The sequence below is a fragment of the Larimichthys crocea genome, chromosome X (assembly GCF_000972845.2).
Source record: "Larimichthys crocea isolate SSNF chromosome X, L_crocea_2.0, whole genome shotgun sequence".
In the NCBI taxonomy this organism is placed as follows: domain Eukaryota; kingdom Metazoa; phylum Chordata; class Actinopteri; family Sciaenidae; genus Larimichthys; species Larimichthys crocea.
Window position 1 is genome coordinate 26,361,711 of NC_040020.1, and position 13,074 is coordinate 26,374,784.

A 13,074-nucleotide genomic window follows, 5' to 3' on the forward strand; every position below is an offset into this window, starting at 1 on the left:
TCTGCATGTTTTTGATGTTGATATCTGTCTTAACTCACATTTTCAGATACAGTGATGAACTGTGTTTACAGATAACGTTGTTTTTTTTACGTGTTCCTGAGCGCATGTGGCGATGTCCTCTATACGGTCATGCTGGTTTTTATGCAGTGCGGCCCGAAGGGTTAAAGGTCACAGTCATTCATCATTGGTTTTCAGCCTTGTCCTTTATGTGAAGAGATTTCTCCAGATTCCCTGAAGCTTTTAAAGATATCGTGTATTGTAGAGGGTGAAATCCATAAATTCAATGAAACCGTGTGTTGAGAAACGTTCTTTAACTGTTGGATTAAATGCAGTTTTTCACAAATCGGTAAGCCTCGTCTCTCCCCGCATCATTGCTTTGAGCCTTCCAGAGATGCCCCTTTCATACCCAGTCATGATAGTATTACCTGTTAAAACCAGTTTACCTGTGGGATGATACAAACAGGTTTTTTTACCCACGCTTTTGTTGCCTTTATTAGTATTAGTTTGAAGATGAAATGTCTTTGTACGTTATTCAATTAAATGTAGGTTGAAAATAATTTGAAAATTATTACATTATGTTTTTATTTATGATTTTTTTTTTGGAATTGAGGAGCATGGGTATGAGGAGAACCAGCTTCATATTTTACTGCTTCTTAAATAATATCTCTATCAGCAAAATCCATCTGAATTTGAGGCAGTTCTTGTTTTCAACCATAAGTCCTTCATTATTTTCTGCAGGCTCCATGTCATCTCTGGGCTCCAGTGGAGGCGGATCACTGCTGCAGGTTCCAGGAGCTCTGCCGGTCATCAGCCACGCTTCACTGGGGTCTGGACGCAGCTCCAGGCCAAAGATTTGCCTCAGCACCTCACAGAGCATCGACCGGCACTCCCCACACAGACTCAGTCCAGCTGAGAGTATAGAGGGATACAAGTTTAGTCCGGCTCACAGAATCAACAGACACAGACTCAACTCAGCTCACAGTATCGATGGATACAAGTTCAGCCCGGCCCATCGAATAAACAGACACAGACTCAGCTCTACTCACAGTATGGATGGATACAGGCTCAATCCAGACCACAACACAGACAGACCTAAACTCATGTCCAGCCACAGTATAGACAGACATCCCTCACTCAGACTGAGTCCCACCCGCAGCGCCAGCAGACGTCCTTCTCAGTGGCTCATTCCTCAAGACAGTTTAGACAGAAACAAGCTGAGTCCCTCCTATGTTCCCGATAGTTCAGTCCTCAAGAGACCAGCGTCCCTCCGAACTGCAAGCAGACAGTTACGGAGACAGGTGTGTTATTATCTCCTCTCCTCTCCTCTCCTCCAAAATTATCATTTTTACTGTCATTTTATTCATCCATTGATTTCCATATATTTTGAATTCTATTAGCAGACTATTTCATATGAAGAACATTGAATATGCAATGTGCAACGTGTGTCACACTGTCACAAGTAACATTATCTTTGTGTGGTAATCGGGTGCAGACTTCAGCCCGCAGTAAAACTGTATTAATACACAATGATGAAATAGCTTTCACACTGATTTATGCAGACTTTATGTTCACTGTGATGGATGGAGTCTGCTAATGGATTATCATACTGTATGTTAATGAAGGGAAGCAGGAAGAGTGATGCTTGGACCGACATCCAAAGACCTAAAAACAAAACGTATGCTAAATCTTTAGCTCTGATGAAGGTACATGTATACACAACGAGTATATTTCTTAAAGCTTTATGAGGCATTCAAGTCCATCTGAATGTGACACTTACATGCCTTTATGTTAGTGTTTGCTGTAATTGTTTTTACGCTCCATACTGACTGTGAAGAGATCCCTTCCTGTGATGATACCTTTCTGTATTCATAATGCATTCTCGAAGCTAATGCGAGGCTTCAGCAGCAGGAGAGTTATCTTCCAAAATGAGTCTATTTAGTATGAAATGCCTCTTTTATGTTTTATGTTACCTTGTTTGGCTCACATGGAGGAATATCTCCTTGTATTCATGTAAGTGTATATATTTAAGAAAAAGCTTCATAGCTCATAGCTTTGAAATATATTAAAAATACAGGGCAGGACTGTAGATTTTCTGTTTAGTCGCTCTAGGAAGTGATTACTTCATGATCGGTACGGACAGGAGCAATGATTACAGCGACCAACCAACTTTAAATGCAGTTGACCTGGTTGTGTACTGGATAATAAACTCTTAAAGTCCAAAAAAAGTAAAGGCAATTTTGCTGAAAACATGTGAAAAGACTTTGAATGTTATATTTCTGAAATGTGGTGTTAGAGGTTAAAACAGTTTTTCACCAGTTCTCAGTCCAGGATTTTTTTTGGGGCGGTCCTAAAGGGTGGCTCGATGACACACTGAGGCCACCCTGAGCATACCCCTGCACCCCTAACAGAGAGATAGAGATGAATTCAAAGTCAGTCATGTCATTTACTGAACTCATCTAAAAAGTTTCAGTCGCTTCAAAATTGCTGCTTGACTGCTTTTACAAGTGGGCGTGGCTTTAGCACATTCAGAGGACACGCCCCCACAGTTCTGGAGCTGAGAATACTGCTACTGCAAATTTTTACCTGATTTTGACACCTAATTTCATAAACTTGTCGATATTTTTAATCATTTAAATTTAGCTGGATGGTTAATAACACTTCTTTGAGAAGTATTATCTGAGAAACTCAGAACACATATTTATTCTTACTTTACACGGACTTTAACAAAATTGTACTTCTGCACAGGAAGTATCATTTTTTGTGTATAATGACAGTTTTAAAAAAATTGTTGTCACTGTTTTGCAATTGTTTTGATCGATGCATGCATGCACTTTTGTTTAACTACATCAAAATTGTAACAACCTCTTTTTGCTTTTGCCAAGTTATCTCGTGTATTTTAAAATTAACTTACTCATGCAAGCCAACATTTTAATGAAAACTGTGTTGTGTGTGTCTGCAGGAGGCTGTGCACTCTGACTCTCTGGATCAGAGCGGATCAGCTGATGATCTGGCAGAGAATCTTCTCACTGTGCCCGCCATCTCTTCCACACCACCACGGCAGCGATCGTCCAGTGTACACACACTGAAATATAAACACCCCCAAAGGGTCATTTCATGCAGGAGCCACAGCCGGAGCCACAGCGAAACCACTGGGCAAGAACATGTACCTGAGCAGGCCATCTGTGGCTCGCAGCCAGAAACAGATGTCGAGAAGCGGCCTGTGAGCCCACAGAGCTTGTCCAGTTTGAAGGTCCCCAGTGGTGAGTCCACCCTCTCAGCACCACCCTGTAGCTCCAGAACAGCCAGCCCAGGCCCCGGCTCTGACCCCAGCCCCCTGTTGGATGACGCAGACGAGGAAGTCAGCCGCATTAACAGTTCTGTTCACGCACACTCACACACACAACTTCCACCCAGCTCGTCACACAAAAGCAGACACCTCTCCCCGAGCCCTGGCGAGCACAGGAGCCGCCTCAGCCAATCAGTGTCTCCTGTGTCGGGCAGGAACAGGAAGCAGAGGATGAGCCCGCCGCCAGGAGAGGAGCCAGTAACTATGGCAACCCAGCTGATGGACAGCAGTGTCGAGCTGAGAAGGCGGACTCTGTCATTTGATGCCACAACTCTCTCTCCTAATCAACCTGAGGGAAGTTCTGTGGATGACTAAACAAACTCTGGACAACAAAGAAACAAACATACGCTGGATTGGTTGTTCTCTGATGTGGAGGAGCCTGATGTGCTGCTGAAGCACATGAGAGGGGCGGCAGCCGCAATCCAAAACACGAGGGATACCTGTTTCCTGTTTTGGGCCCCGTCCCCTCGCCTCGTCCCATCCAATCACAACAGATTTTCACAGGGTGTTTGAGCAGAACTCTTTAGGACTGTGTGTGTATGAGTGTGTATGTATTCAAAGACCCTTTGTGCTATTTGCACACAAGATGCACACGAGAAGACGTTTCCTTTCCTTCTATCATAGTCCTAGCTTTAGTTCAGACATAGTAGTCACTCCCCTGCGATATTTACTCAAACTCTAACCTTCCCCTTGCTTGCTCTCCTCCTCCTGCCCGCACTCTCATCCTTTTCCTTGCACCTCAAGCCTTGGTCAGAGTACAACACAAAAATTACCCGAAAGGTGCAGCACAGATTAAGTTACTGGCTGATCTGCTCTCGATAAATCACGTAATCTTTTGGTCTATAAATCATCAGAAATAATAGTGACGTCTTCATATTGCTTTTTTTCCACCAAGCATGAGTTCAAAATCCAAAGATATTGACTATAATGTTAGACAAGGAGAAGCCATAAGTCTTCATTCAAGTCACATTTGAGAGGCTTGAACATCAAATATTTGGCATTTTTGCTTGAAAACTGATTAATCAATTATCAAAGGAGTTCATTTTCTGTTTAACGCCACACACGGCATCTCGTTCAGTCTTGTGATAATTTTCTGATTTGCCAGAACTTGTTTACTTTAAGCAAAATTCACAAATTTCTTGCTCTGTGGTGCAGAAATTACAGTTTATGTTTACAAGAGAAATTGATTTTTAAGTGATAAACTGACAAAAATTAAAGTTGACGAAGAATTTTATATGTAAACGCTTAATTTGTAATTGCACGCTTATATAAATCACTGCAGGCACATTTTATTAGAGACTTCTTCCTCCAATAAATAAAAACAAATTGTACAGCGGCTTGTTACAAGTGGAGCAAAATGAGAATCTTATATCTAACCGAGTTTTGTTTTTTAATGACTAATCTTCCTATTTTTCGTACATCTTAATCTACCGTAAACTGCCACTGGACGTTGCTTGACTCTTTTCAGATTGCAGATTTCTTTCCCGGAAAATCAAACAAGGACATGTTTGTGATGTTTCAGAAACTGTTCCCGCCTGAATCCATCCGACCCTGACAGTTAGAAAAATCAATTTGCGCTCTAAGTTAAAACCGTGTAGTGTGACCTCAGCTTTAGTAGTTTCTACCTCGCTTTTTCCTAATCCCACCCATTTGAATATTCAGTCAGCTTAGTTTCTCATACACTTTCCTTTTTCTCTGTCTTAGTATTCTCAGGGTAGAGTTAGTTCAGACGCAGGTGAGCATGAAGCATGTGATCAGAGGTCTGCAGAGTTAGATTGCCCCCTGCTGTCTGAAGCTGGAGCTGGCCCGTCTCTCCTGAAGACATTATATACTGTACGGGTGCAGAGTGACATTTAGAAAGAAGCTGATGTACAGAAGGGCTTATTCAGGTGATATAACAGTGTGTAAACCTTTGTAGGCCAAGATTATATTTTATTAACACAGCAGGGATGATGTGAGAACTACAAAGGCGAATTTCTACATTTTTGATTGTTAATTTATCTGCTGGTGCTGGTGCTGGTGATGATGAGGAATGATGATGGATGATAATGATGTCAGAGTTATAGGATGCTGATTATAATGATGATGATGATGATGACTCTAGAAGATGCAAATGTTCATAATATTGTATAATGTTCACGCAGGGAATGACATACAGTAAGCTCACCTGCAGTTACATTATTGGACAGTGCTGGAATAAAACCACTTCCTGTCTGACTTTCATTTGACTCCGTAACCTTGTGTCTAAATCTGTTCCTCCATCCTATATAAAGAGGTTTAAAAAAAAAAAAAAAACACACAGTTTGAGGGGCTGCAGTCCTTCAACGTGAGCCGCTTCATCCAAAAATAAAGCTAACACACAGCTGCTGCCTGCTGCTGCTAATGAATTCAACATAACTCGAGTACTCTGTCTAATTACAGTCCTCCAGCAGATGTTGATTAATATGCCTAACACATCCTCGGATCTTGGTCTCAATACATGATTATATTAAAAAAAGAGTTTCTCACATTGCAAGAAGCAAAGGGGACATTATTTAAAGATGAACAAAGGCAGACTCAAAGCTCTGATAGTAGTGGTGTTGGACAGAATTTATTTTTTTTGTTCATTTTTTTCACTTCAGCATATCACAATAAAATATTTAATCACATGAATATTTCACACGGAAACACTACAGCATTCAGAATGCATTAAGCTGTCCTGCCTTTATTTCCTTGCCAAGAAAATGTACCAATTTCTACAAGTTCTGCCACCCTCACTCGTTTCCTCGCAATCTATTGGTCAAGCTGCCTCTCTCTCTGTCTCAATTTCATCCAATGGGAAGCCACAGGTCTGCCGGGCAGCTTGTGATTGGTCAGACTGACTGAGGGCAAACAGAAGACGATAATTGGAGCTACACAGCTTCAGTGTCCTCCATGTTTCCTTCACTAAAGACCTTGTATCCCCTTAATAAGGCAGATGGAGCATCATCACTGATCTACATCTATGTTAATCTGCACCTCACCATATGAACATGCAGTCAAAGTGTGTGTGTATGTGTGTGTGTGTGTGTGAACTTCCAGGTGTATATACATGTGTGTCCAGGTGTACATGTATATCTGTTTCCAGGTGTGATTACAGCTGTGTTTGCGTGTGTTTGAGTGAGTGTGTGTGCATGAGCAGAAGACGGTATTCTTGACACAGAGAGTTACAACTAACTAAGCTGAGCCAGCAGTTGCCATGGTGAAAATAGATCATACATCATACATGACCCAAAATCCCACCAATCCCAGGAGAGGATGGAAAGCCGCTAATCAGCGAGGCAGGAAGTCGTCCGTGCCACGCGTCCTTTGCAGTGTTGTTCAACTCACATCTCTTTCTGTCTGTCTGTCTGTCTGCCTGTCGGCCTGCCTGTCTGTCTCTAGAAGGCCGGAGCCATGGGTCTCTGCTGTGTGAGTTTCTGCGGGTCCAGGGTTTCAGTGAAGGGCGGGGCTTGATAGGGGTTGGTGGTTACGATGGTAGCTCCATTGGCGATGGGGTAAGGTGTAGCTCGGGCGTTGCTGGGGGCCGGTTCCAGATGTTGCCATGTGAACAAGTTTGTGTTGCTGCCGGTTAAGAAGCGCCTCAGGGCGCTCAGCGTCAGTACAGCCTGTTAGTAACACACACACACACACACACAAACACGTGTTAGAAGAGGTTGTTAGTTACACACAGGTTCGAACCACATGACTACTATTACAGTGTGATCAGATTTGATCTGATGATTGCAGGAGATCAACAGTCAAGTTGGAAGGATCCATCCTCTGGAGACCATGAATGCATCTACAACCTTTCATGCCAATCCTCTGTTATACCTCATTGTCTCAAGCACTTTCGTTCTCCATTGTTCTTCTTTGTTTAAGTACTGGCTGTTGTATTTGATACATTCAGTGGTCAGAGGGTTACTGTAGTTGTATTAGTTGAAGTCATTCTAGATGTGATGTAAGCACACATCTCTTAGCTCAATCAAAGTCGGCAGCGCTGCCAGCAACTCCTGAAAGACGAGACGAAACTGAGTTCGTCTCCCAAAAAAATGTTACGCACACACATGCACACATGCACAGTTTGGTTATAGGCACTATTCATTAAAACAGAAAGAAAAGGAGGACTGAAGAAACCAGAGGAGTACAAAAGGTTTGGGTCACTGTGTAGAACTCTAAGAAGAACAGCAATTTACCATTGTACTGTCAGAAACTTGGGGGGACTCACAAGAGACACTAAAGAATAGACAAAATCAATGCAGCAGTGGCCTGACTTCCTGACATTCAGATCTTTTAGATCTTAGTGCCTTCCCAGTTTCTAAGGCAGATTTTTGGTTGAAATAGCCTCAAACTGAAGCTGAATCATCTCTCACGACATCACACACGGGTCATTTTAAGACATGTAACTGTTTTCACAGGCTGAGTTGACTTGAAATTTTCATTAATGTGTGAAATTAGTTCGCTAAACTGTAAAGAAGTCAAAAGAATTGATTTTGTCACATGGTATATAAGAATACTGGAATCATTTAACACTATTGAGGGAAGAAATGACTTGAAAGACTAAAAAAGACCTTTTGTAACATACTGTACAGCCTTGACAAAGTTATAAATTAACCTCCACACACCCTCTGACAGTGAAATGAATGGCTGCTATAGGTTGGTTGGTACGACTGTTTTCACAGGATTTCAATAGATGATGAATCAGTCTTTGTCTGTCTGGCAATGTATTCTGACATGGCATTTTTCTAAGCACTGAGAGCGTCTCTTTTTCAGGAACACCATGTTCACACTCCCACAGTTAGACACATTCACACCTGGAAACTGTACAGTGGAGCCACAGTCTGACCCGAGCAGCTCAAATGGAGCAGTTGTGGGTTAAGAGCCTTTGCTCAAGGTCACTTTAATGGTTTTAGGACATGCAAGCACTGCTCTTTTTGGATTTATCCTGCTGGTCAGTGTATCAAAGGGTATAATCTTCAGGCCATACCACAAATTAATTGCAGTTTTAGTAAAAATAGAGTAACCACAAACAAATTCATGAGAAGGCCAAATTAATTAATCGAAGCAAACTGTGATTAAAACGTTTTTGCCGTTTTTATGAGGAGCTTCGTCTGAAATCGGCTTACTGCATTACGCACCAATTTGATGACCTTTAATGTGATTTGTTACATAGATTTCCCATGTAGTGATACATATATACACTATATTTTGTCATAAGAGCTTCAACTATGCTACAAATCCCTACTCTGCAAATTCAACTACAAACCTAGTATCTTTAGGCTAAACTTGACCCTACATGACAGACGTCTCCTTAATCAACCAGTAATACACATGTAATATAAAAATAAGTGTGTGTGTGTTAGACTAGAGAGAGTGTGGGAGGGCTCCTAGGCAGGAGCCGCTGCTTGTCCTCCATGAAGGAAATGCTCTTAAACCTGTTCATTGCCAGCAGACACTGATAACACTGGAATACACACACACACACACACACACACACACACACACACACACACACACACACACAAACGTGATGATGAACACATGAATGAATGCACAGACAGGTTTACACACATACATATAAAAACATACAGACCCAGGTAAGGATGGAGAAGAAGCAGAAAGCGATGGTGGCTCGGGCGGCATCGGAGCCCTGGGCCAATGGCAGCTCATCTGCAGAGGTAGCCTGCCACTGATTGGCCAGAAAACAGAAGCCAACAAACCACAGGAAGCTGGCAAGACCTGGAGGCAGGACACAGAGGAGTCATGAAGTCAATGTTAATTTTTTAAATCACTTCTTAAAACGCAACTTTAAGAGTGCTTTATAGAATATTATTTGGATCTAATTATCTTTTATTTCTTATAGATTTTAATTGAGCAACTTAGTCCAGATGCAGATTGTTTTAATTGTTGTTAATGATTTCCAAACTACAGGTGAAGACTAATCAACCATGCTGGCTTCTTTGTGAGGCTGGTGTGACTGCACTTGAATTGAGACAACGCTACCCTGCAGAATTCAGGGCACTTCACCACGAAGTACACAGTGTACACAGATAGCACGTTATGTTTGTTCAGTAACATCTGCTAATTAGCGTTAAGCACAAAGTACAGCTGAATCTAAGAAGAATGTCATTAGTTTTGGTTTGTAATTAACTAAAGTATTGTAAAAAAAAAATGTAATTGATGATGGTGCTAGATGAAAATTTCAGAGGGTCACTAGATTTATCCTGTGGGGATCATGAATGTTTGAACAACACACCAAGTGAGATTTCAGAAAGTTACTGTATCCATCCAAATAATAGTATCCCCAAATAAGACCATATTATGTTGTTTTTACACTTTGGTTTTCAGCTGGATTAAACAGATCAGACATATGTCGTAGTTTGTGAGTTCTAAATGTTAGGTGGCTTTTGATACTGTTGGACAGATCCAGTCCATTCAAGATATCTGCTGAATATGTACCAGAGAAGACGAGGTCCAGCAGGACAGCGCGTCTTCTGTCCCTGACGCTGCTGATGGAGGGAAAGTAAATGTCCAAGATGAGGAAAAAGATGCTGCCGAGGAAACAGGCCACACCCACGGTAACCCCATAGTTACAGGCATCAGCGTTGTTGTTGAAGACGCAGAGCAAGCGCTCACTGCCGATGTTGATGTAGCCTTCGTTCACGATGCAGCTGAACACCACCATGGAGAAAACCTGCAGGGAGAGAGACGCACAGGCTGGTTTATTATCTAACAGGCAGAAGAGAATGAACTCACGCTGGTGTGTGAATGCCGTTCATTCCTCATACATGTCACACAAAGACACACCGGCACATGCAAACATACTTCTCTTCTGTGAGCATGTGATCGTTGTAAAGGGTTAGTTCACACAAATTTGAAAGAAAACATGCTTTCCCAATTATCCCCGTCGATACATGTCTAGCTATGTGGATATATATTTTTTGTTTTATATTTATCTGGCAACATTTTACTAATTTGTAATAATATTCAGTGTTATAGTAATAAATTGTTTGTTAAAGTGGGGATCAACTTAATTAAAGGGTCAGTTCACCCAAATAACTAAAAAATCTTTTGTTTTTTTTGGCAGAGGGTTCAGGTGAGAAAAGCTGAAGGGCAGTGTGTCTCTCCAGAGGTCTGGTTACTGTGGATAATCTAAAGACCTCGCTGTCAGCAGATATTATAAACAGTCTTCTGTATATGGTAGAAAACACAGGAAACTATGCACACTGTTTCTGAGAGGACTCACCAGGACCAGATTTACCCTACAGGGGGCCCTCAGGTTAGTCCTGTTACCATTTGATAAAATGTAAATTTATTTAAGAGACTACGTGAGCATAATATTAAACTTTAATTCTGACACAAGACGCCTCTCAGAGCTTCCATAAGGTCTCTGTTTATTAGAGCTGAAGCAGTGATTCATTTAATTCACAGACTATTCTGTTGATTGATTACTTCAGTCATTTATTCAAGCAAAAAAATGTCACAGATTCATCAGTTACATTGGTTTATTCTGCTTTTCTCTCTTAATGTCATTGTGGATTGAATATTTTTGTATTTTTGACTGTCGACCTGACAAAACAAGATAACATCAATTAGCAATAATTGATAATATTCTGGCAGTTTATAGAGTTTACAGTTAGTGAATTAACTGAGAGATTAATCAGCAGATTATTGTTGATTTTAGTCCTTGTTTTAGCTGCTTTTCTTTGTGTCATGTGATAGTAAACTGATCTTTGGACTGTCAAAAAGCTATTTGAGGACATCACCTTTGGATTTAGGACATTTTTGATGGACATTTTCACTATCATCTCACATTTTTTTGAACAAACAATGAATCTATAAATTGAGAAAATAATTATCAGATTAATTGACAGCTGTAATCCCTGTCTACGGCATTTTATTTTAAGGTCTACACATCATTTATTGTCCTGACCTGCAAGAAGTACTCAGATCTTTGACTTACGTCAAAGTTCTACTACACATGGTGAAAATACTCTGTTATGAGTAGTCCTGTATTACATTACGAGTCCTGCAAGTGCAAAAACATCCAAATATACTTAGATCACATATACTGGTGAGGTTCATTTCAACAACTTTATACACTGCTGGATATTTTTTAATCAATAATAATACACTTAATATAATAATGTATTCTTTAAACCTGCAAAATAAGTATGCTAGTGTCAAATAAATGAGTAAAAAGTACAAATTTGAGAATATAGTGAAGTAGAAGTATAAAGTAGTATAAAATGGATCTTGGCTTGATTTTGTCTTTACTCCTATGGTTTGATGTGCTTTGTTTTAAGAAGCTCTGGCAAATTGATTATGACAAATCATGTTGATCTACATTAAGTTACTCGCTGCAGACACAGACAGACATAAAGAGAAGGTTTAACTCGCTATCCTTCCTTTTAAAAGCACACAGTGCACATCAGATGCTGTGTGTGGTGACTCAGTTTGCACATCATCGCATCAGAGAGACGACAGAGAGGTGTTACATTCTGGTTAGCGGGCATTTAAATCCAATGCATGCAGCTGAATCTAGACACAAAGAGGCTCCATACAGATAAACATATGGTAATCAGACGCTGGTGTTGGAGCTCCAGCCAGAAGCTGCATCAGAGAAATGGTTTCTGTGCTGAAATGAATAGCCCAGCAGAGATTTAACTCTCAGAGGCTTTATTAAAAAACATTGATTTATGTTAATCCTCATAAAAGTCACATTAGAAAACAGCGAGAGAGGGACAATGTGAATGGGAGAGAGACAGAGAGAGAGGGAGGGGTTGGGGGGAGTGCAGGTAGGCCTGTCCATTGATGCCAACCCGCGCGTTGCAGAGGAGGCTTACCCACGACATTAGTCTGAGGATGGTCCGGGGATGCGTGAAGAAGGCGACCGGATCGAAGTTGAAGCTCCCGGCCTTTCCGGCGCCGTACGCGCCCGCTGACTCCATCCCTCCGGCTTTTCTGCTGCCTGACGCCCGCTGAGAGAACGAGAGGAGACGGTCAGAGAGCTGCGCGGAGCGGCGGCGTCCTCCTCCAACCTCCGTGTGAAGTCACAGCGCGTCACTGGGAGCTGATCACTGGCTGCACCGCAGGATTCACTGCCAGTGCTCGTTGTGGCTTTAAAAATGTGTTCAACCTCGATTTATTTTATATTATGGACATTTTATTTTATTTTATTTTTTTAATTTTTTAAATCTAAATTCGCTATATTTGCTATAATTTAGGATTATGAGACAAAATTCTGTTGTTCAGCCTAAAGATTTAAAGCAGCATTGTAATTAAAAAGATATTAAAGTTTGAGTTTTACACACATAAAGCGTTTTGTGCAGTGAATTAGCATCACAGATGTAGCCAGGATTGGTGTTGTGTTATTGCTGCAGCCACACTGCCAGGAACAATTAACCTTGGTGGGGAAATAGTGAATATTCTGTTATCAATATATACTTTTACGTATATAAAATACTGGAATAAGCCTATAGAATATTAACCATGTGTATTTTTCTATAAACTCCCCTTGTGTTACTAAAACCTTGCTAAAAAATACAGGACATCTGTTGTAAATGATAGTGAATGCAGCACTACATGACAGTGGAACACAGGGCCATAATTTGGCACATAATATTGATATTGGAAAATATTAAACTATGTTAGATATATGTCTAGCTGTATATCAATAGCATATTTATCTACAATGAGTTAATTGTTTGTTTTTTTGCATATTTACTCAT

General features: G+C 40.9%; 2 protein-coding genes across 2 annotated transcripts in view; one reads left to right on the plus strand and one right to left on the minus strand.

Annotated features, from left to right (window-relative positions):
- LOC104934738 (voltage-dependent T-type calcium channel subunit alpha-1I) overlaps window positions 1-5,595 on the plus strand; it is a 43,370-nt gene extending 37,775 nt beyond the window's left edge. The window contains exons 35-36 of the mRNA XM_027283588.1: window positions 739-1,298; window positions 2,960-5,595. Coding sequence (XP_027139389.1) covers window positions 739-1,298; window positions 2,960-3,661 — 1,262 coding nt within the window. The 3' untranslated portion in view covers window positions 3,662-5,595. The remainder of the gene's footprint in view (window positions 1-738; window positions 1,299-2,959) is intronic.
- A 307-nt stretch (window positions 5,596-5,902) lies between these two features.
- LOC104934734 (synaptogyrin-3) lies at window positions 5,903-12,444 on the minus strand. Its single transcript, XM_027282518.1, has 4 exons — window positions 12,190-12,444; window positions 9,803-10,037; window positions 8,937-9,082; window positions 5,903-6,972 (listed from the first exon to the last, which is right to left on the minus strand). Exons 1-4 carry the CDS (start codon window positions 12,292-12,294, stop codon window positions 6,745-6,747), a joined length of 714 nt encoding a protein of 237 aa, XP_027138319.1. The 5' UTR covers window positions 12,295-12,444; the 3' UTR covers window positions 5,903-6,744.
- Window positions 12,445-13,074: the final 630 nt, after the last annotated feature.

Coding starts and splice junctions, on each gene's coding strand:
- LOC104934734 (XM_027282518.1), bottom strand. CDS start 12,294: ATGGAGTCAGCGGGCGCGTACGGCGCCGGAAAGGCCGGGAGCTTCAAC. Junction 9,083..9,802: donor GCTGGACCTCGTCTTCTCTG/GTACATATTCAG, acceptor TCCTGCCTCCAG/GTCTTGCCAGCTTCCTGTGG. Junction 6,973..8,936: donor TCTTCTCCATCCTTACCTGG/GTCTGTATGTTT, acceptor TGTTACTAACAG/GCTGTACTGACGCTGAGCGC.